The 24,766-nt window shown below is 42.9% G+C and overlaps 1 protein-coding gene across 12 annotated transcripts in view; it reads right to left on the minus strand.

Moving 5' to 3' along the window:
• Positions 1-24,766, minus strand: part of LOC147113489 (C-terminal-binding protein 2) — a 308,574-nt gene that overhangs the window by 28,139 nt on the left and 255,669 nt on the right. For all 12 annotated transcript variants that reach the window (XM_085994644.1, XM_085994638.1, XM_085994641.1 and 9 more), the window contains one exon: positions 24,447-24,591. In XM_085994644.1, the coding sequence (XP_085850770.1) occupies positions 24,447-24,591 (145 nt within the window). The remainder of the gene's footprint in view (positions 1-24,446; positions 24,592-24,766) is intronic.

The following is a 24,766-nucleotide window of genomic DNA, read 5'->3' on the forward strand; positions in this document are numbered from 1 at the left end:
GTAAATATCAACAGGGTGTTTATTGGTGAAATAATAGCAGTGAGGAAACCCCACTCTCATGAGAAACTAAAGCAGGCAATTTAGTGATTCATTTTGTTTTCCCTTTTAGGTTCTTTAGCTTCATTTTATTTTCCCAATGTACTTGAACTACACTCCAAGAAAATGGCATCAGTTCTAGTTTTATTGTCTCGTGGTAAAATCGGCTATCTTGAATGAAGCTGGTGATAGCAAACCCATTCTGTTTTCTACAATTTAAAAGAAAGTATTTATTTCTCTCCAAATTCTCCACTCTTTGCCTGAAGGTGCAGACTTATACTGAGCTACGATTCCATGGGCACTATTCTCCTACCTCACCCAGGTCACAATTCTTCATATTGAATCCAGACAGTTATCGTTAGCAGGCTGTTCAACTGAGGGGGAAGGGGGAAAGGATCACAGCCGAGACCGATTGTGCACTCACTAGCTAACAATACTGCACATTTCTCAGCCATTAGGATGGAGAACCATGGTTTATTTCCCCCCTCGTTAGCACAAAAACATTGTCATGTGCCTACTGCTGCACTGGTTGATATCAACGCGCTTAGATCAGTCAGTAGATCAAATCTAGGGCCTGGTTGTATGATTTATTACTATATTGGCAGTGCCTTTATCACTAAGCCATCAGAGAAACATCTAAATCTAGTTATAAAAATCTGATGTCGGCGTGCACTTTTTGTCCACTTTTTCCCATTAGAAATTCCTATATCCACATTTATAACGGAACCTGCTTGTGTAAACTCATTGCACCGTAATGACATCCTCACCCCAGTTGAAGTATTGCAGCCCTGCCACTGGCATGAGTGGTAGACATATACCACGAGTGGTAGCCAGTGTCACTGGTAGCGTGTCACTATAAATGCAGATTCAGGAATATATCACGGCAATATAAAAATAAGGGGACTGGATTACGTCTCCATACCTCCAATTATCCCCAGGAGTTATAACCCCAGTTCACTTGAAGACCACAATTGGTGTTGACTCCCTATGTGCAATGCCATTGACTATTTATTTTTAAGGTATTTTATTTTCCAATCCGTCTTCAGCTCCTTCTGGCATGTACCATTTTCAAGCAGAGCGGTTGGGCAGGCAACGCGCTCTAAATCTAAAGCACTCACCAACGCAACTCACGATCCCACCATTGGCGGCCGTGCATTCAGCCACTTAGATCCCACTCTCTGGAATTCCCTCTCTAAATCCCTCCACCTTTCCACCACCCTCCTTAAAACCCACTTCTTTGAAAAAGTTTCTGCTCATTCCCCTAATCCCTCCTTCTTCGACTTGATGTCCGTATTCCTCATGCCTTTCTACATTAAAGGCGCTATATAAATGCAAGTTTCTAGAGTCGTTATTAGTCAAACGTGAATAATGTGCACTTAGGCAAACTACCAGAAGGCATCAGTCACCTGTGGATGCATACCCAAGTAGGAGGTCAATGCCTTCAGGAGAGAAAACTGGCAAGGTAAGAGACAAAAAAAGACTAGGGAATCACATGTGCGGACACCATCCAAGTTGAAAATGGGCATTTGTTTTTCAAAGCAGTAATAGCTGTCAGGAAATTAAGACCTTTGATCTTTGTAACCTGAATACCAGTAGGGAAAGGTTTCAGGATTCAGAAGTGTGGTATCACACACAAAGTTCATTTCTTATACTGCACGTAATTATTCTTGTGTTTTGCAATGTACAGAGTTGTTGCCAGATTCTCCCTCAACCGAAGGGGTGTCTCCAGCCAGAGCCTGGCCACTGCGCAACATCCTTTTCCCTTTGAAGGGGGAGAAGGGTTTTAAAAATGTGGTTAGGGAGTGAGCCTGCAACACTCCAGCAGACCTCCAAGAAACTTGCTCTGTTGTAACATTATCAAAGGCCTGTGAGGAGAAAGAAAAAGGAAAATTATCTGAATATTTCCTACCGTACCCTTTCATTATCCCTCCCTGCATAAACATTAGAACATTGTTACAGACTTCCAGGGCTGGGCAAATGGAGGGCGTGCTCCCAGAGCCATTGCTGCCCTCGATGCAGCAGCCAAGAGTGACAAGGCTTCCAATGTTCCCTTCTCCCTGCAGGAAAGCCGGGAGCCACCTCCTGCCAAATGCATTGCAGAGACCACAAACTTGTCCATAATCCCATGCCCCGACACTGCGTGGTGCAGGGAGTCAAAAGAGTCAACAAACTACATACCCATGCTGCCAGGAAACATATAAATAATGCCGAAAACAAAATGAACAATTGCAGACATTTATTGTATTAGTTACAACATGTAAAATGCACCGCTGAGAGTATTGTTCAGTAAGTGGTTAGTTCTGTATCAATATTTAAAAGCCGCAACCCTGTTAATTCTATATTTGTTGTCGAGGCAGAATGTAATAATAACGGAAATGTAATACAGTATCACATTGACTCCAGTCTCCCTGCTAGTCTTAGAAACCATTACTATCCATCACTGTCACTTGAAAGCAGAACTGGCCGGCTGATGCTTGCAGCTGTAGCTGCAGTTTGTAACTAACAGCGCTAAGTGGTAAATGCTTCGACCTCCGAAGAAACGGTGTTCCTAAGGGGATATTTACACTCTTTCAATCTGTCAGATTCTGTGTACATCTGTCGTATGTGTGTAAGCCGGAGTCTAGCAGAGCTCAGTCCCATACAGTTAAGCAATAGAAAACACTCTACTCTAGACTAGTTATAGACTATGGTGAACGCAAGGGGAGAGCAGTGGGGGATTATCGTAGCTATAGCAGTAACAGTGCTTCAATGCTCTGCAGCTTCCCCTGTTTAACAGGCTTTGATGCTTATATGTTTTATTTCCTGGTCCCACAGCCCTCTACTTCTTTCTCTGCTACTCAACGGCCAGGCACCCAAAACATTTAATGTGTAGCAGATTCATTGCCCCACAAAGCAGATCTGACACAGCTGAGCATAATATAAATGTTCTGTTTGATTAACTGCTAAAAAGGCAAAGGAGAATATAGTAAAAGACAAGTAAATTTCAACTAAAAATATAACCAAACACTGGAATAGATGGGCGTTTCTGCGGCCGCAAACGAGACTCCAGGATGGTATGTTGCCTCCCTGGTGCAAGGGTCAAGGATGTCTCGGAGCGGCTGCAGGGCATTCTGGAGGGGGAGGGTGAACAGCCAGTTGTCGTGGTGCATATAGGTACCAACGATATAGGTAAAAAATGGGATGAGGTCCTAAAAGCTGAATATAGGGAGTTAGGAGTTAAATTAAAAAATAGGACCTCAAAAGGTAGTAATCTCAGGATTGCTACCAGTGCCACATGCTAGTCAGAGTAGAAATAGAAGGATATTTCCGATAAATACATGGCTCGAGGAATGGTGCAAGGGGGAGGGATTCAAATTCCTGGGACATTGGAACCGGTTCTGGGGGAGGTGGGACCAGTACAAACTGGACGGTTTGCACCTGGGCGGGACCGGAACCGATGTCCTAGGGGGAGTGTTTGCTAGTGCTGTTGGGGAGGGTTTAAACTAAAATGGCAGGGGGTTGGGAACCTGTGCAGGGAGACAGAGGAAAGGGAAGCAAGGATAGAAACAAAAGACAGGAAGGGAAAAAGCAAAAGTGGAAGGCAGAGAAATCAAGGGTGTAAATCAAACAGGGCCACAGTAAATAATAATTCTAAAAGGACTGAGAGTATTAAAAAATCAAGCCCCAAGGCTTTGTGTCTTAATGCGAGGAACATTCGTAATAAAGTGGATGAATTAGCTGCGCAAATAACGGATATGATATAATTGGGATTACAGAGACATGGCTCCAGGATGACCAAGTCTGAGAATTCAACATCCAGGGGTATACAATATTCAGGAAGGACAGGAAAAAAAGAAAAGGAGGTGGAGTAGCATTGCTGGTTAAAGAGGAGGTTAACACAATAGTAAGGAAGGATATTAGCTCTGATGATGTGGAATCTGTATGGGCAGAGCTGAGAAATACCAAGGGGCAGAACACGTTAGTGGGAGTTGTATACAGACCCCCAAACAGTAATGCTGAGGTTGGGGATGGCATTAAACAGGAAATTAGAGATGTGTGCAATAAGGGCACAGCAGTTATCATGGGTGACTTTAATATACATATAGATTGGGCTAAACAAATTAGTAACAATACTGTGGAGGAGGAATTCCTAGAGTGTATACGGGATGGTTTCCTGGACCAATATGTCGAGGAACCAACGAGAGATCAGGCCATCTTAGACTGGGTATTATGTAATGAGAAAGGATTAATTAGCAATTTTGTTGTGCGAGGCCCCTTGGGGAGGAGTGATCATAATATGATAGAATTCTTCATTAAAATGGAGAGTGAAGTACAGGAAACTCTCGTTTAAACGGCACCTAAATATCCGGAATTCTCTATTAACTGGCAAAATTCATACTCCGAAAACAACACCTCAATAACCGGAAATGTTGCCGAGTCCAAGTCTCCGGCGGTGGCCGAGTTAGTCAGTGGGGGTAGTTCTCCAAACTGCCACTACTCAGCTTCTTGGCGCTGTCGGAAGTCCGAACACCTCAATAACAGGAGTCTGACTCTCCCGCACTGCCGGTAGTCTCTTCTGATCCGCCATTTTTCTGTGTGTCTCCCGCGCTGCCGGTAGTTATGGATTACCCTCAACTGGCAGTACTGTACTTAATCAAGCATCTTCCACCATCCATTTAACACAACATTCTGTCGGTGAGTATCCAATTACTGTATACTGCACATTTCTTGATTTTTTTATTTTTGTTTGTTAAAAATAGCCTCAGTAGATAACCCTCTCCGTCATCCAGAATTTTTAATTAAACGGCACCATCCCGGTCCCATCAGTGCCGGATACCAAAGAGTTTCCTGTAGTTGACTCAGAGACTAAGGTCCTGAATTTAAATAAAGGAAACTATGATGGTATGAGGCACGAATTGGGGAACGTTACTTAAAGGGTTGACGGTGGATAGGCAATGGCAAACTTTTAAAGATTGCATGAACTACAGAATTTGTTCATCCCTGTTTGGCATAAAAATAAAACAAAAAGGTGACTCAACCGTGGCTAACAAGGGAAATTAGGGATAGCAGAAGATCCAAGGAGAGGACATATAATTTGGCCAGAAAAAGCAGCAAACCCAAGGATTGGGAGCAGTTTAGGATTCAGCAAAGGAGGACAAAGGGATTAATTAAGAGGGGGAAAATAGATTGAGAGAGTAAGCTTGCAGGGAACATAAAAACTGACAGTAAAAGCTTCTATAGATATGTGAAAAGAAAAAGATTAGTGAAGTCAAGCATAGGTCCCTTGCAGTCAGAATCAGGGGAATTTATAATGGGGAACAAAGAAATGGCAGACCAATTAAATACATACTTTGGTTCTGTCTTCACAGAGGAGGACACAAATAGCCTCCCAGAGATGTCGGGGAACATAGGGTCTAATGAGAGGGAGGAATTGAATGAAATCAGTATTTGTAGGGAAATGGCGTTAGGGAAATTGACGGGATTGAAGGCCGATAAATCCCCAGGGCCTGATAATCTACATCCTCGGGTACTTAAGGAAGTGGCCCTAGAAATAGTAGATGCATTGCTGGTCATTTTTCAAAATTCTATAGGCTCTGGAACAGTTCCCATTGATTGGAGGATAGCTAATGTAACCCCACTATTTTAAAAGGTGGTCGAGAGAAAACGAGGAATTATAGACCGGTAAGTCTGACATCGGTAGTGGGGAAAATGCTAGAGTCCATTATAAAAGATGTAATAGCAGAGCACTTGGAAAACAGTAACAGGATCGGACAAAGTCAACATGGATTTACAAAAGGTAAATCATGCTTGACTAATCTACTGGAATTTTTCAGGATGTAACTGGTAGAATAGATAAGGGAGAACCAGTGGATGTGGTGTATTTGGACTTTCAGAAGGCTTTCGATAAAGTCCCACATAAGAGATTAGCGTGCAAAGTTAAAGCACACGGGATTGGGCGTAAGGTACTGTCTTGGATAGAGAACTGGTTGGCAGACAGGAAGCAAAGAGTTGGAATAAATGGGTCTTTTTCCAAGTGGCAGGCAGTGACTAGTGGGGTACCGCAGGGATCGGTGCTAGGACCCCAGCTATTCACAATACAGGAAACTTTTGTTTAACCGGAGGTTAAATGTCCGGAAAGCTCTATCTACCGGCAAAATTCAGGAGCCATTTCCTATAAGTTTTTTTTACTTCTCGTTGCTTTTTTTTTCCAGTCAGGCTCTGCAAGGTCTAGCTGAAGCTGTTGCTTAGCAACAGAGACGCTTTTAAGCTGCGGCCGACTGTTTTGAAGCTGTTGCTAAGCAACAGGGTTTGTTGATTCACACGGAGCTCAAAAGCTCCGTATGTTTTAACATTAGTGCTGGTTTCTACGGCAGTGTTGATGGTATGGTTGAATTACCTAATCTCAGTCAGGGCAGAGGTAAAGGTGGCCCAATTGCAACCTTGGGCTAGGAACAGAAATAAGGTTCTCACTCCAGTAGCCCTTGAAAAATGCTCATACATGGGTATCAGGTGAGGACAGGGTCAGACTTCCACTAATACAAAAGCAAAATACTGCGGATGCTGGAAATCAAATAAAAACAGAAAATGCTGGAAATACTCAGCAGGTCAGGCAGCATCTGTGGAGAGAGAAACAGAGTTAACATTTCAGGTCAATGACCCTTTCCCTGCCCCTACACTTGCTTAAAAACCCTGTTCCATCTCCAACTTTTTCTAGTCTGACGAAGGGACATCGACCTGAAACGTTAACTCTGTTTCTCTCTCCACAGATGCTGCCTGATCTACTGAGTGCTTCCAGCATTTTCTGTTTTTATTTCAGATTTCCACTGTCCAGTAGCCTGCTGGTGCTCACCATATAGGCTCAAAGATGAAAAATGACCATGTGGTTGAGGCACTGCAGGGCTGCTAACATCCTTACTGGAGTCACTGCATTAAATCGGTGGGGGGAAATTGGAATTTATTTTTCTTTTTAAAAAAAAGATTACAACAAACATGCATAAAACTCAAAGAGCAATGATTATTTAGAAGTTGGCATGTTTAATTTTTTGCGGGCCTTTATGTGTGTTTACATGTTGGACAATTTAAATAGGAAACATTCATGAAAGGGATGGTGTTTAAATAAAATATCGAAGTCAATTTGAAGGTACACAATGTAGCCTTCAAACACAACCTATTAGCAACTGGAGGTCACATCTATAATGAAAATACTACCATTAACAATATGGGACAGTAAAAGGATCATTGCAGTTAATTGCATTCAAGTCAATACCTGACTGTTGAGTATTTCCATTAACTGAACAGAAACTGGAAACCACAAATCTTTTCTCCATCTAGTTGTTATTAACCATCTGAACATTGTACAGCAAAAGATTATATTGCATTTATATAGCGTTTTTAACGTAGAAAAACATGCCAAGGCACGATAAAAAAAAGACGCTGAGCCAATGAAGGAAGTAATGGGATGCTGCCTTGTATAAGGAAATACAAATATGAACAAAGCTGATTTTGTTAGAATTGCGGAGATTACAGGGTGATTTGTTGGAGGTGTTTAAAATTATGAAGGGTTGGGACAGAGTAGATAGAAACAGACCTTTTCAGTAGTTGAGGGATCTGGAATAAGATTAAAAGATTAAATGTAACATACTTGGGACAGAGCGCAATAATTTTTTTTTTTTACATAGAGGGTTATGACACTGCCGAACGTTAGTGATTGGAGAAGAGACCGTGTCAACGTTTAAGAATAGGTTACATAGGTGGTTAAAGGAAAGGGGATAAAAGGGTAAGGGATGGAAGATAAACATCAACACGGACTGTTTGGGCCGAAAGGCCCGTTTCCGTGTTGCAATTTCTATCTACAGGAAACTTTCTGGTATCCGGCACTGACGGGACCGAGCTGGTGCCGTTAGATCAAAACTGCCGTATAAACCAGCGGCAATGTTAAAACATACAGAGCTTTTCAGTTCCGTGTGAATCAACAAACCCTGTTGCTTAGCAACAGCTTCAAAACAGTCGGCTGCAGCTGCAAGTGTCTCTAGCTGAAGCTGTTGCTTAGCTACAGACCTTGCAGAGCCTGACTGGGGGAAAAAAAAGCAACGAGAAGTAAAAAAACTTATAGAAAATGACTCCTGAATTTTGCCGGTAGATAGAGCTTTCCGGACTTTTAATCTCCGGTTAAACGAAAGTTTCCTGTAAATCTACATAAGGAGGAGTGACTAAAAGCTTGCTCAAAGAGGCAGGTTTTAAGGAGGGTATTAAAGAAGGCGAGGGAGGTGGAGAGGCAAAGGAGTTTCGTGCCAAACTTCCAGAGTGTGTGGCCTAGGTGGCTTAAGGCACGACCACCAAAGGTGTGGCGAAGGGAGGGGTTGCACAAGAGGCCAGAGTCAATAGATGGAGAGTTTGGGGGGGGGGGGGGGGGGAAGAGATTGTAGGGCTGGCGGAGGTCTCGAGATAGTGGCAGGAGATCAGGAAGGCAAATGAGTAGTGATGGGTTGGGGTAGGGATTGGCGCGGGGGGGGGCGGGGGGAGGGTGGGCGCAAAGTAAATGGGTAAAATGAAAGTTGGCATGACTGGGTGACAGGAGGGGGCAAAGATAGGTAAGTAACGCCCAAGAGGGGAAAAAAGGGTGAAAGAAGCAATAGGTTTGAATCCGGAGCAGCAGGCAAAATGCGCAAGTGAATGGACACAGGGAATTCAGGTTACATAGGCATTGTGGAGATTAGAAGAGTCTTGTTCTGGTTATAATGCGAGATAGAAACTCCTGAAGACTTGGTTTTCTTTATTTCTAATTGTACATTCCCAGTCTGGATCACATTATGAACAGCTATTAATTCAGTAATTTGACAACCTATAAAAATGCAACATGTGACTCTAGCCTATATGTTTCCTTCCTTCAAAGTTCCCTCCACAGAAGACTGCCTTTCTGCTCCATTCTACCAATTCTGGGTAGCATGGCTTTACGGCCGTTTTCTTTCTATATAGTCTTCAAATTGCTGGGAAGGCTGTAACTTGTTAAAATGATGGCCTTTTTAACTGTAAATATGAGTGAAAGCAAAGATTCTGTTCTTCTATTCAAGCCTACACATGGATGGCTCAGAATCTTTCTGCTTGTCTGACAGTTGATGTCATGCTAAGGTCCTTGCTAACTCTTGATTCCTGTGCTCCTCCCCCTAATTTCCAAAGATTCTGTGGATAATAGCCTGCTTGCCAACAAAGCTTATTTGTTTATCTGAGCTATTCCAACTGTGATTTTTCCCTCACTTTAATTTCAGCTGTTCAGTCCACTGTGATGCTCGACAACATCTTGAGACAAACTGCTGCTTTGATTTAATTTCAGGGTTTAAGGAGAGTGTAGTGCAGAGGGGAACAGGGGGAGAGGCAGCAGCAGTTTGGGCAAACTGGTAAATCCTGACGACTAAGTAACAACTGACAAACAACTGACAAATACACTACCAAAGTTGAGAAGGCTGGGTAGATTGCAGAGTCTGGGAGGCTGTGACTTTCACTCACTAGGCCATACAATTTGTTTGCATGATCTAGAAATTATTGGGAGGTACAAGAAGGGAACTTATTTAGTGATCCTTTATTCATTTATTTAAGTGGGCTATTTGATTCTCAGGTACTCGTTCAAGAGGGATTCAGTTGTGTATAGACAAAGCTGTTTTTTTACACTGATCTCGTTATGATGATTCCACTTAGTTGGATGTGATATCCGAGTGGTAAGGTCAGAAACTGAGAGAAGCGAGTTATTAGGAACAAAACCCAACTGTTTATTACACGGTGTAGCAGAGAAACATCTCTCACAGGCTGCAAGCAAAACACACACATTTCTTACTGCACGATGGCAAGATGGAGGATTCACCTCTGAGTCATACCCATAATGCAATGCCACATTACCTTAATAACTGGTGTACCAGGACATTGAGTACATGACCCATTACCTTAAATACTGGTGAATGTGAAACCTTACTCTTTGGCTCCATCTGGTGGATAACTTAAACATTACATCCCAGATTACTATATCGGGTTTCACTTTTTCTGTGGTACCCCCCTCTCATTTTGCAAAACTGCTAACTTTTCTCCTTTTTGAACATCGTATGTGAGTTGTTGGATTGCTACATATGCTTGGTTGTTTGCTCAGTACAATATTTTTTCAAGACAAAATGCAGTAAATTAAAAGTATACCAAATATTTCTCCAAGTGTCAACCTGGCCCAGTTGGTAACACTCTCACCTCTGTGTAAAGAGGTACTCCAGCACACAACCTAGACGGATAGGCCAGTGCAGTACTGAGGGAGTGCTGCAGATTCTGTCCTCCAGATGAGACATTAAACCAAGGCCCTGTTTGCTTGTTCCAATTAATGGTAACGATCCCGTGGTAATATTCAAAAAAGAGCAGGGGGTTCTCCTAATGAACTAGCCAACATTCCTCCCTCAACCAATATCACAAAACTGAAGGAATTAACTGGTCATTCATCTCATTGCTGTTGGTGGGACCTTGCTGTAAAATGGCTGCCATACACAATCACATTACTGTACTGAATTTCAAGGTTATTTATTGTATGTAGAGAGCCTCGAGATTTTTCTGAAAGACTTGATAAGACACTATATAAATGCAAATCTTTTTCATTATAAAAAATCGACATATTTTAATTCTTACTAATATCAAATTGGTATCATTCGCCGTGAGTCAGGGTACGCTGTTTTCTAAGTACAAGGTTGTTACACCATGTATTGAACAATCTATTATCTATACCAGAAACATTCTTGCCTCTAGCATTCATCTGTGATGCTCAAAATATCACACTGTGCCACAGTTGCAAAGCATCTGTCACACACCCAAGTGGCACACACAAGTATTCATGGGGCAATAATTCCCGATAGACTCAAATACATAAAGCACACACACAATCATAGAAACATAGAAACATAGAAGATAGGAGCAGGAGTAGGCCATTCGGCCCCTCGAGCCTGCTCCGCCATTCAATGCGATCATGGCTGATCATCCAAATTCAGTACCCTGTCCCTGCTTTCTCCCCATATCCCTTGATCCCTTTAGCCTTAAGAAATATATCCAACTCCTTCTTGAATATATTTAATGAATTGGCCTCTACTACCTTCTGTGGTAGAGAATTCCACAGGTTCACCACTCTTTGGGTGAAGAAATTCCTCCTCATCTCTGTCCTAAATGGCTTACCCCTTATCCTTAGACTGTGACCCATGGTTCTGGACTCCCCGACCATCGGGAACATCCTTCCTGCATCTAGTCCTGTTAGAATTTTATAAGTTTCAATGAGATCCCCTCTCATTCTTCTAAACTCCAGCGAGTACAAGCCCAATCGACCCAATCTCTCCTCATACGTCATTCCTGCCATCCCAGGTATCAGCCTGGTGAATCTTCGCTGCACTCCTTCCATGGCAAGAACATCATTCCTCAGATAAGGGGACCAAAACTGCACACAATACTCAAGATGTGGTCTCACCAAGGCCCTGTACAACTGCAGCAAGACATTCCTTGTTCCTGTACTCAAACCCTCTCGCTACGAAGGCCAACATACCATTTGCCTTCTTAACCGCCTGCTGCACCTGCATGCTTACCTTCAGAGACTGGTGCACAAGGACGCCCAGGTCTCGTTGCACTTCCCCTTCTCCCAATCTATTGCCATTCAGATAAGAATCTGCCTTCTTGTTTTTGACACCAAAGTAGATAACCTTGAATTTATCCACATTATATTGCATCTGCCATGCTTCTGCCCAATCACCCAACCTGTCCAAATCATACTGGAGTTTCTCGGCATCCTCCTCACAGCACACACACCCACCCAGCTTTGTGTCGTCTGCAAACTTGGAGATATTACATCTAGTTCCCTCGTCCAGATCATTAATATATATTGTGAATAGTTGGGGTCCAAGGACCGATCCCTGCGGTACCCCACTAGTCACTGCCTGCCACTCGGAAAAAGAGCCGTTTATTCCAACTCTTTGCTTTCTGTCTGCCAACCAGTTCTCTATCCAAGTCAATACCTTGCCCCCAATCCCATGTGCCTTAACTTTACATGCTAATCTCTTATGCGGGACCTTATCGAAAGCCTTTTGAAAGTCCAAATACACCACATCCACTGGTTCTCCCTTATCTATTTTACCAGTTACATCCTCAAAAAATTCCAGTAGATTAGTCAAGCACAATTTACCTTTTGTAAATCCATGTTGAATTTGTTTTCCAAGTGCTCTGCTATTACATCTTTTATAATGGACTTACATCTTTTATAATCAACTGACAATGCTAATTCACTCAAACATCACTAAACAGGTAGGAAAACTGCCAAAGAACAATCATCAACCAGCTCAAAACTAAGCAATCAAATCACTCAAACATGGCCTGGACCATGACGAGCGAGTCCTGTTCAGGGTGCTGGTCATTGGAAACTTAATGTTAAGAAGAATCTCCTCAGTGCACACTATGCCAACAATACCTTCAGCAAGAAATATAAATTCACTGTGGGATGTAAAGGGAGAAACTACATATTGTATCAAAAATCTTTTGTCTGCATATACTTCATGTCTACAAAACTTCATTCCTTTTTTTGTGTTACGCTTCTGTCAACTTTACCATTATAAACACATGTCTTCACATTATAATGGAAACTGCCTAGGTGAACCTGACAAACTGTAATTCTCCTGCCAGTGGAGGCTCTCAGTTTTGTGCCTGTACTGCAGAGAATATAAGAAAAGAACATAAGAAATAGAAGCAGGAGTAGTCCATATGGCCCATCGAGCTTGCTCTGCCATTCACTAAGATCATGACTGAACTTCCACATCAATTCCACTTTCCCGCCCGATCTCTATATCCCTTGATTCGCTTAGTGCCCAAGAATCTATCTATCTATCTCAGTCTTGAATATACCCATCTACTGAGCATCCACAGTCCTCTGGGGTAGAGAATTCCAAAGATTCACATACCTGAGTGAAGAAATTTCTCATCTCAGTCCTAAATGGCAGACCCCTTATTCTGAGACTATGACCCCCAGTTCTAGACTCTCCAGCCAGGAGAAACAGCCTATCCGCATCTACCCTGTTCAGCCCCCTAAGAATTGTATGTGTTTCAATGAGATCACCTCTCATTCTTCTAAACTCCAGAGAATATAGGCCCATTCTACTCAATCTCCCCTCACAGGACAGCCCTCTCATCCCAGGAATCAATTTAGTGAACCTTTGTTACACTCCCTCGAAGGCAAGTACATCCTTCCTTGGGTAAAGAGACCAAAACTGTACACAGTACTCCAGGTGTGGTCTCACCAAAGCCTTATATCATTGCAGGAAGACTTCTTTACTCTTATACTCCAACCCCCTTGCAATAAAGGCTAACATACCATTTGCCTTGCTGATTACTTGCTGTAATTGCATGTTAACTTTCTGTGATTCGTGTACAAGGACCCCCAAATCCCTCTGAATACCAACATTTATTAGTCTCTCACCTTTTAAAAAATATTCTGCTTTTCCATTCTTCTTACCAAAATGGATAATTTCACACTTCCCCACATTATACTTAATTTGCCACCTTCTTGCCCAATCACTTAACCAGTCTATATCCCATTGCAGCCTCTTTGCATCCTTCTCACGTTTACTTTCCCACCTGGCTTTGTATCGTCAGCAAACCTGCATACATTACACTCGGTCCCCTCATCTAAGTCATTATATAGATTGTCAATAGCTGAGGCCCAAGCACTGATTCTTGCAGCACTCTACTAGTTACACCCTGCCATCCCGAAAGAGACCCATTTATTCCTACTCTCTGTTTTCTGTCCGTCAACCAATCCTCAATCCATGCTAATATATTACCCCTAATCTCATGAGTCCTAATCTCTTGTGTGGCACCTTGTCGAATGCCTTCTGAAAATCCAAATATACTACATCCACTGGTTTCCCCTTATCTACCCTGCTAGTTAGTCCCTCAAAAAGCTCTAATAGATTTATCAAACACGATTTCCCTTTCATAAAACTGTGTTGACTCTGCCTAATCATATTGTGATTTTCTAAGTGCTCTGTTACAACGTCCTTAATAATAGATTCTAGCATTTTCCCGACAAATGATGTCAGGCTAACTGGCCTATAGTTCTGTTTTCCCTCTCCTTCCTTTCGTGAATAGCGGGGCTACATTTGCTACCTTCCAATCCATGGGGACCGTTCTAGAATCTAGGGAATTCTGGAAGATCAAAACTAATGCATCCACTATCTCTGCAACCACCTCTTAAAACCCTGGGGTGTAGGCCATCAGGTCCAGGGGATTTCTCAGCTTTCAGTCCCATTAATTTCTCTAGTACTTTTGCTTTACTTATATTAATTATTACTTTAAGTTTCTCACTCTCATTAGACCCTTGGTTCCCCACAATTTCCGGTATGTTCTTTGTGTCTTCTACTGCGAAGACAGACACAAAATATTTGTTTAACTTCTCTGCCATTTCCTTATTCACCATTATAATTTCTCCTGTCTCTGCCTCTAAGGGACCCACGTTTACTTTCGCTAATCTCTTCCTTTTTACACACTTGTAAAAATTCTTACAATCTGTTTTTATATTTCTTGCTAGTTTACGTTCATATTCTATTTTCTCTAACAATTTCTTGGTCATCCTTTGCTGATTTTTAAAACCCTTCCAATCCTCAGGCTTACTACTCTTTTTGGCGACAATGTAAACTTCTTTTAATCTAATACTATCCTTAACTTCTCTAGCTTGCCATGGCTGTACCACTTTTCCAGTGGAGCTTTTAGTACTGAAGGGAATGTATATTCGCTGACAATTATGAATTATTTCTTTAAATGTTTGCCATTGCTTATCTACCGTCATATCTTTTAATTTAATTTCCCAATCTACCTCAACCAACTTGTCCCTCATACCTTCGTAATTTGGCTTTATTTAAATTTAAGACCCTAGTTTCAGACTTAACCACATCATTCTCTAACTTACTTCTATCATATTATGATCACTCTTCCCCAGAGGATCCTTTACTATAAGATTACTAATTAACCCTGTCTTATTGCACAATACTGGATCTAAAATAGCCTGTTCCCTAGTTGGTTCCTCGACATATTGTTCTAGAAAACTGTCTCGAGTGCATTCCATGAACCCGTCCTCCAAGCTACTTTTGCCAATTTGGTTTGCCCAGTCTATATGAAGATTAAAGTCCCCCAGGATTATTGCAATACCCATGTTACATGCTTCTCTAATTTCCTGATTTATACTTTTTCCAACATGATGATTACTCTTAGGGGGGCCTATAAACTACTCCCACCAGTGTTTTCTGCCCTTTGTTATTTCTTAGCTCTACTCATACTGGTTGTACATCCTGATTTTCTGGGTGGAGATACTTTCTCCCTACTGCCTTTATCTCAACCTTTATTATCAGGGTTACCCCACCTCCTTTTCCATTTTGTCTCTCTTTTCTAAAAGTCAAGTACCCTGAAATATTTAGTTCCCAAACTTGGTCATCCAGCAACCACGTCTCAGTAATGGCTACTAGATCAAACCCATTTATCTCTATTTGTGCCATTAATTCATCTGTCTTGTTACGAATGCTTTGTGCATTACTTTTTACTATTTTTCCCTGATGTGGCCTTAGTCGTTAATGCCCTATTACTGTTATTAAACTAGCTGTCCCTTCCTGACACAATCTGCTTGATTTTACCCAAATTGCTACTCTGCTCTACAGCTTTGACTTTTCTCTTCAGACTTATAAATTTACCCTGATCTGAACTCTCTTATTAGTTTAAAGCCCTATTTACTGCCCCAGTTATTCGATTTACCAGGACATTGATCCCAGCCCGGATTAAGTGGCATCCGTCCCAACGGAACAGCTCCCTCTTTCTCCAGTACTGGTACCAGTGCGCCACTCTTTCACCCACGCATTTAAACCTCAAATCTGTTTGTCCCTGTGCCAATTTGTGTGTGGCTCAGTTAGTAATCCAGAGATTATTACCTTTGAGGTTCTGCTTTTAATTTGTACCCGAGTTCCTCAAACTCCCTCAGCAGAACTGCGTTCCTAGTTCGTTGGTTCCTACACGGACCACAACACTGGATCCTACCCCTCCTTCTCCAAGTTCTTTCCAGCCAATTCCTATTCTCCAACTAATTCTACTTTTCTACTTCCTAAATTACCACAAGTTTTGCTATTTTTAAACGACAAATAATATAAAATCAAAATAGCAAATACATCTTGTTAACAATCTTACATTTGCATACACTTCCTGTCTATTAAACTTTACATTTTTTGAAGTGTGGTCATGTTGTTAAATAGGCAAATACACTAGCTAAAATAACAACAGAAATTGCTGGAAAAACTCAGCAGGTCAGGCAACATCCGTAGAGAGAAATCTGAGTTGACGTTTCGGGTCAAAACCCTTCTTCAAAACTGGAAAGAAAAGAAAATAGATCGAAGGCAGGGCTGCGATCGAACAAAAGAAGTAAAAGAGACAATAAAAGGTATTCGAAACCAGATGAGATGGTAATAGGCCAGTGGAGACAAAAGACAGCTGAGATTAGGTGTGAAGTGTACTGGCAGGATAGGAGACAGCTGCCAGGTGGGAGAGAGAAACAAAAGGAAAGGGGGGTGGGGGGAAAGGAAGACCCAAAACAAAGGGGTGGAAAAAATAAGTAAAAAAGTAATAGGGGCCGAGGTTATGATCTGAAATTGTTGAACTCGATATTTAGTCCGGAAGGCTGCAAAGTGCCTAATCGGAAGATGAGGTGCTGTTCCTTGAGTTTACGTTGAGCTTCCGTGGAACAATACATGAGGCCAACGACGGTGAGGTCCGAGTGGGAATGGAGCTATTTGTGTAGCTAATTGTGTACAGCAAACATCCATTAAGGTGAATAACCAGTTAATCTAGTTTTTGGTGGTGCTGGTTGAGGGACCTTCTTTAAATAGTGCCACGCAATATCTTACATCCACATGAACAGGCAGATGAGGCTTCCAACAATCCAGCGCTCCCTCAATATTGCACCGGAGCGCCAGCCTAGATTATGTGCTCAAATCCTGGAGTGGAGCTTGAATCTCCAAACCATCGTCAACACCTTCACCAAAGCGTACGAGAGCATGAGCCTTACACTAAATATCCGGAAGACAAAGGTCCTCTACCAACCTGCCCCCGCCACACAGTACTGCCCCCCGATTATCAAAATCCACGACAAGGCCTTGGACAATGTGGACCACTTTCCATACCTCGGGCGCCTACTGTCAACAAGGGCAGACGTCGATGACGAAGTCTAACACCGCCTTCAGTGTGCCAGTGCAGCCTTCGGTCGCCTGAGGAAGAGAGTGTTTGAAGACCAGGACCTCAAACCCGACACTAAGCTCATGGTTTACAGAGCAGCAGTGATACCCGCCCTGCTGTATGCCTCAGAGACATGGACCATGTACAGCAGGCAAATTATAGCACTGGAGAGGTACCACCAACGCTGTCTCCGCAAGGTCCTGCAAATCCATTGGCAGGATAGGCGCACCAACATTAGTGTTCTCGCTCAGGCCAACATCCCCAACATCGAAGCATTGACCACGCTCAATCAGCTCCGATGGACGGGTCACATCGTCCGCATGCCCGATACGAGACTCCCAAAACAAGCGCTCTACTCGGAACTCCGACACGACAGGAGAGCCCCAGGTGGGCAGAAGAAATGCTTCAAGGACACCCTCAAAGCCTCCTTGAAAAAGTGCAACATCCCCACTGACACCTGGGAATCCCTGGCCCAAGACCGCACAAAGTGGAGGAGAAGCATCCGGGAAGGTACCAAACACCTCGCGTCTCTTCGCCGGGAGCAAGCAGAAGCCAAGCACAAGGAGCGCACGTCAACCCAAGCACTCCACCCACCCGCCCCTTCAACCACCGTCTGCCCCACCTGTGACAGAGACTGTAGGTCCCGCATTGGACTCATCAGTCACCTGGGAACTCATTTTTAATGTGGAAGCAAGTCATCCTCGGTTCCGAGGGACTGCCTAAGAAAGAGACACTAGCTAATTGTGTACAGCAAACATCCATTGAGATGAATAACCAGTTAATCTAGTTTTTGATGGTGCTGGTTGAGGGACTTTCTTTAAATAGTGCCACGCAATCTCTTACATTCACATGAACAGGCAGATGAGGCTTCCAACAATCCAGCGCTCCCTCAATATTGCACCGGAGTGCCAGCCTAGATTATGTGCTTAAATCCTGGAGTGGAGCTTGAATCTACAACCTTCTGACTCAGAGGCAAGAGTGCTACTAACTGAGCCAAGCTGACAGTTATTATGGATAATACAAGGTCTGGAATGCGGTTTCTGATGTTGACTGTGGTCCTGCAGCAGCTTAAGTAGAACAGCAGTTCACCCATTGCATAACAGAAGCAAATTTACATAAACAAGATATCATATGATTGACATGGGGTAAAAATATTACAGACTACCAACAGTGCTAATATTTGTAATGTTTACCTACCAAACTAGAAGTCAATAAGTAGTAATTCACGTTATAATTCACAAATAATAAGTCCCATTACCATCTCCTTTTGCCTTGCACCATCATCCCTTTTGTCTCTTAACCTCTCCTGCTTTCCATCCTATCACAGACCTTCCCTTTTGTTCTTTCCTCCCCTTCCCCCTCTCCCTGCCCCTACACTTGCTTAAAAACCTGTTCCATCTCCAACTTTTTCCAGCTCTGACGAAGGGTCATCAACCTGAAACGTTAACTCTGTTTCTCTCTCCACAGATGCTGCCTGACCTGGTGAATATTTCCAGCATTTTCTGTTTTTATTTCAGATTTCCAGCATCTGCAGTATTTTGCTTTTGTAGTAGTAATTCATGACTTGATTCACTGCCACACCGCTTTATTACATCAAACCAATGCATAAACAATAGCTTTAACAAATGAATAAGACAGTAGGGCAAACAGACTGTTTAATTCAGGGCCCTATGTTGAGAGAAATTTATAGTATATATAAACAGAAATTCTATTTTACAAAACACGATGGACAATCTGGATTATTGAAATCACAAGCGGAAGCATGCGTCTGTTGTGTCTTTACAGTGAGAAAACATGAGCTCTTCATATAAAAAAGGTTCAGTGTGAAGAAAAACTTTCTGAATTCTCCATTTATTTATTATAGAGGCGACACCAAACCCACATTTCCACTAATATTTCCAACTGCACAGATCTCATTTCTTTACTGCAACAGCTTAGGCTATTCCTGTAATCGTGTTGCCTCCCTGCCCTGCCTATGGAGACAACACAGGGCCTTAATAGGAATAAACTGTGCAAGATTTCAGCTCCAGGAAATGTATGTTACCAATTAGCTTGCTGCGCTACACAGCAAACATATTAAGCAAAATATTTAGGTAATAACCGACTAAAGTGCATCTTTACATTTGAAACTGTATCCCTTTACAAGAATATCAGACATTACAACAGGGTTCTTTGTTCAGTTTTTAATCTGGCATACACTTAAATCAGCATCTTGTAAGCATCAACAACAGTCTGGGCTGTTTCTAACAGAGAGTACAGTTTATTAAACGGCACACTGCCAATTTACTCTGGTGACCTTTAATTTGGCACAAGTCTTCTTTACAAATAGTAATCCAGACTAAATAACTACATGGTTCCACGAGTTAGATTCTTAAAAGGTATTTATGCAAAACTACCATACATTTTTTTCTTTTGATCAAAATTGCTTCTCTTCAACTCTGGAGAACAAGAACTCTAATTTCCAGCAGAACTCATAAATCCTCTGTCCTTGTTCTAAGCTGGTATCCAATATCGAATTCACAAAATCTCATGCAGCGAGTTTCTCCTGACTCCTTGATCTGGATTTTCATGACTACCAGTGGTCATCCTGCTCCCTCTACTTCCTATGAAGGAGCTTTATCCTGCATTATAATGCCAGTATTTGGAAAAGGATAATTTAGCAACAAGGCTTGAATCTTCCACTTGGTACTTTGGGGAAGGGGGAAGGAGAAGTGTGAAGACATGATGAGGATATTGCTCAAAATCAGGAGCAAATAGTTCTGTCAGATCATTTTTTCATTGTTTTTGCAGGCCATTATCGAGCAGAGGTAACTTTAGCTCACAGCTTTTATTGTAGTGGTGTCAGAATAAAACTAAAAATACTTTAAATATGTGTTACCCTATTTGTTGTTTTGACGAATGGAGCATATCAGGGTTTTAAATAATTTAGAATTACACTTTAAAAAAGGCCAAAATGGACATAATCTGTCAGCCATAGCCTGAAACAAAAAAACAACCTGCAGCTTACTGGTGTCTTTAAAAAAAAATTCTACTGTTGACTTCTGCTGGAATACGGTTCTACAGGCACACCCACTAAACGCATAGCCGTCCTTCGTGCGTGAGCCCATTCAGTGAATGTCAGCAGCCTATTCAACCATGGAAGGATAAGTGATCAGGAATGGCAATTGGAGTGATTTTCTCCCCTCTTTAGCCAATGTGTCTCGAGGCCAAATTACAGCATTCCTACCACCATCTTGGCTGATATCTGTTAACTCAGCTCAGGCTGGGGATGCATGGCTCATTTCCATTCCAGGCAACGTAATTCCCAATTGTTCCATCGAGGATCTAACTTGGCTGGCACACTGGGGACTGCACAACTGAAGTGTTTTCAGACAAGGAGTGCCAGCGCAGCACAGCACAACATTAAGTTACTTTCATACCGACAGTTCTCATTTGGAGACCTAGAGAACCAAGCCCATTCATTTGTACTCGTCTATCTGTTTGTAAGAGGCTCCACTTGGCAAATCCCCCGAGAAGCCAAAGAACTCATCGACCACACAGCCCTTCTAACTCGAGGGTTACTAAATCAAATGCTGAGATAGTTGAAATGACTCTAGTTGGACAGAACTAACTGCAAATAAAGATCCTGGGGGTTTGAATTTAACCTCTGGGTACTGGCACATTGTTTTTAGTGCTTGGCTGTCAGAAAATGGGCATTTATGCATGTTCAAAGATGGCATTTTAACTATTCACATATTGGGTGGCTAATTGAACTGGACTGTCTGGTATCGGGACTGGACAGCCTGGTATCGGGACTGGACAGTCTGGTATCGGGACTGGACAGTCTGGTATCGGGGATCTCGGAGATATTTAAAAACTGGGCAGGAAATGTCAGGTTTTCAAATGCTGGATTTTGAAAAAGGATACACACCTGCACAAAACATGGGCCAAACACGCACAACAACCACCTCCATTTGTACAGTGCCTTTCACATAAGAAATTCCCCAAGGCAATTCTCAGATAGACGCATGATACACGAACACTGAGGCAGGAACAGTGAAATTAGGAGAGGCGGCCAAAATCGTGCACAAAGAGATGGGTCTTGAGGAGGCTTTTAACGGTACGAGAGAGGCGGAGAAGTTTAAGAAGGGACGTCCGGAGAGTTGGATGGCAGTGGCTCTGCCACTAATGGTGTGGTCGGGGGGGTGGGGGGGAAATGTACAGAAGGCCAGTCTGAAGATTGTAGCATTTGGAAGGGGATTGTATTCCACCACAATCTGTAACCCCATGGCCTGGCATATCCCTTACTCTACCATTGCCACCAAGCCAGGGGACCAATCCTGGATGAGGAATGTTGAAGAGCATGTCAGGAACAGCAACAAGCCTACCTAAAAATGAGCCGACAACCTGGTGAAGCTACAACACAGGACACATGCATGCTAAACAACGGAAGCAGCATGCTATAGACAGAGCTGAGCAATCCCACAACCAACAGATCAGACCAAAGCTCTGCAGTCCTGCCACATCCACTTGTGAATGGTGGTGGACAATTAAACAACTAACAAGAGGAAGAGGCTCCTTGAACATCCCCATCCTCAATGATGGTGGAGCCCAGCACGTGAGTGCAAAAGACAAGGCTGAAGCATTTGCAACCATCTTCAGCCAGAAGTGCCGAGTGGATGATCCATCTTGGTCTCCTCCAGAGTTCCCCACCATCACAGATGCCAGTCTTCAGCCAATTCGATTCACTCCACATGATATCAAGAAACAGCTGAGCGCACTGGATACAGCAAAAGCTATGGGTCCTGACAGCATCCCGGCTGTAGTGCTGAAGACTTGTGCTTCAGAACTAGCCATACCTCTAGGCAAGTTGTTCCAATACAGCTATAACAATGGCATCTACGCGACAAAGTGGAAAATTGTCCAAATATGTCCTGTCCACAAAAAGCAGGACAAATCCAATCCGGCCAATTAACCCCCCCCCCCATCACCCTACTCTCAATTATCAGCAAAGTGATGGAAGGTGTTGTCAACAGTGCTATCAAGCGACACTTACTCACCAATAACCTGCTCACCAATGCTCAATTTGGGTTCCGCCAGGACCACTTGATTCGAGCCTTTGTCCAAACATGGACAACAGAGTTGAATTCTACAGGTGAGATGAGAGTGACTGCCCTTGACATCAAGGCAACATTTGACCAAGTGTGGCATTAGAAGCCCTAGTAAAATTGAAGTCAATGGGAATCAGGGTGAAAACTCTCCACTGGCTTGAGTCATACCTAGCACAAAAGATGATGGTTGTGGTTGTTGGAGGCCAATCATCTCAGCCCCAGGACATCGCTGCAGGAGTTCTTCAGGGCAGTGTCCTAGGCCCAACCATCTTCATCAATGACCTTCCCTCCATCATAAGGACAGAAGTGGGAATGTTTGTTGATGATTGCACAGTGTTCAGTTTCATTCGCAACTCCTCAGATAATGAAGCAGTCCGTGCCCACATGCAGCAAGACCCGGACAACGTTCAGGCTTGGGCTGATAAGTGGCAAGTAACAATCACGCCACACAAGTGCTAGGCAATGACCACCTCCAACAAGAGAGAGCCTAACCACCTCCTCTTGACATTCAATGGCATTACCATTGCCAAGTCCCCCACCATCATCATCCTGGGGTCACCATTGACCAGAAACTTAGCTGGACCAGCCACATAAATACTTTGGCGACAAGAGCAGGTCAGAGGCTAGGTATTCTGCGGCTAGTGACTCACCTCCTGACTCCCCAAAGCCTTGCAAGGCACAACTCATGAGTGTGATGGAATACTCTCCACTTGCCTGGATGAGTGCAGCTCCAACAACACTCAAGAAGCTCGACACCATACAGGACAAAGCTTGATTGTCTCCTGATCCACCACATTAACCATTCACTCCCTCCAACACCGGCGTACCGTGGCTGCAGTGTGTACCATCTACAAGATGCACTGCAGCAACTCGCCAAGGCTTCTTCGACAGCACCTCTCAAACCCACGAGCTCTACCACCTAGAAGGACAAGGGCAACAGGCGCATGGGAACACCACCACCTGCAAGTTCCCCGCCAAGTCACACACCATCATGACTTGGAAATATATCACCGTTCCTTCATTGTCACTGGGGCAAATTCCTGGAACTCTCTCACTAACAGCACTGTGGGAGAACCTTCACCTCACAAACTGCAGCAGTTCAAGAAGGCAGCTCACCACCACCTTCTCAAGGGCAATTAGAAATGGGCAATAAATGCTGGCCTTGCCAGCGATGCCCATATCCCATGAACGAATAAAAAAAAACAGAACTAGTGGAGTGCAAAGTAGAGTGTCCAACGCCATGGAGAGAGTTATAGAGGAGAACAAGGATTTTCAATGTAATGCATTGGCAGCTGGGAGTGAGGGACAAAGTCGGCAGGGACAAAGACGATAGAACTTAGTTTATGACAGGATATTTATGGCTGAGTTTTGGCAAGTTGAAGTTTATAATGGGAGATCAGCAAGAAGTGCATTAAAAGTAGTTTTGGAGGTGACAAAGGCATGTATAAGTGTTTCAGCGACAATGCATAAAATGACCCCTCTCACACATATATAAAGTGGATACATGTTTGTGCAAACTGTTTGGTGCATGTGCCATCACTTCCATTTGATGCATAAATGACCAGACCATTTTGCACATACACATCCCCTTTACATGCCAGTTTTACTTGGTTCCCCTATCGATGCAGCAATAATCAATTTCACAGGGTGGCATGCTTGCCATCTCTGTGGAAAGAGCCTCTGTTTCGAAGGTGCAAATAATGTGAGGTCAGTTAATTTTTGTTAACAAATCACAATATTTTCAAAACAGAACAACACACATCCCTTTTTAATGTATGGAAACTAAGAGGTTCAGATTGGTCGAGGAGAGACAGGAAAAGATTGCTGAACTTATCTGCCACTCTCTGTTCCCTTCCCAGCCCAGCATTCCCCAGTAATATGATGGTATTTTCCACTGTCTGTGTTTATACCTAATTCACACACAGCACTTGAGCTGCTCCTTTAATGAATTACAAAAGCACTTTAATGCTGACACAATTGCATCTGTTCCATTGCTGACTTAAACATCACTTTGTAAATCAGGTTTTACAAATAAGCTTAAAAAAAGATATCCGCTATAGGCAACGCTTGGACTCAACTCACCGAGCTCTCCTGCAGTCTTAACATCAATGTTGTCATATCCACTGCCTATCCGTACAATTATTCGCAGTGCTTTGAACTTCTCCAGGTCTTCTCTAGTTAGAGTGATATTGTGGTACATTAGTGCCCCCACTGCTTCATTTAGAACCTACAGAGAAAGAGAAATTATTATTCATCTACAGCAAGTACTAAGAGACATGAGAATGTCAATTCACAACTTCAGTCTCAATGAGTACTCGGCTAGTGCTTCACACACTACAGCTACAAACAGGTACAAATCTGATGTTCCAAATCATCAGACATAACATTAGACAATGAGCCTA

Source organism: Somniosus microcephalus, chromosome 8 (assembly GCF_052327205.1).
Source record: "Somniosus microcephalus isolate GS21.2 chromosome 8, FLI_Smic_1.0, whole genome shotgun sequence".
NCBI classification, from domain to species: domain Eukaryota; kingdom Metazoa; phylum Chordata; class Chondrichthyes; order Squaliformes; family Somniosidae; genus Somniosus; species Somniosus microcephalus.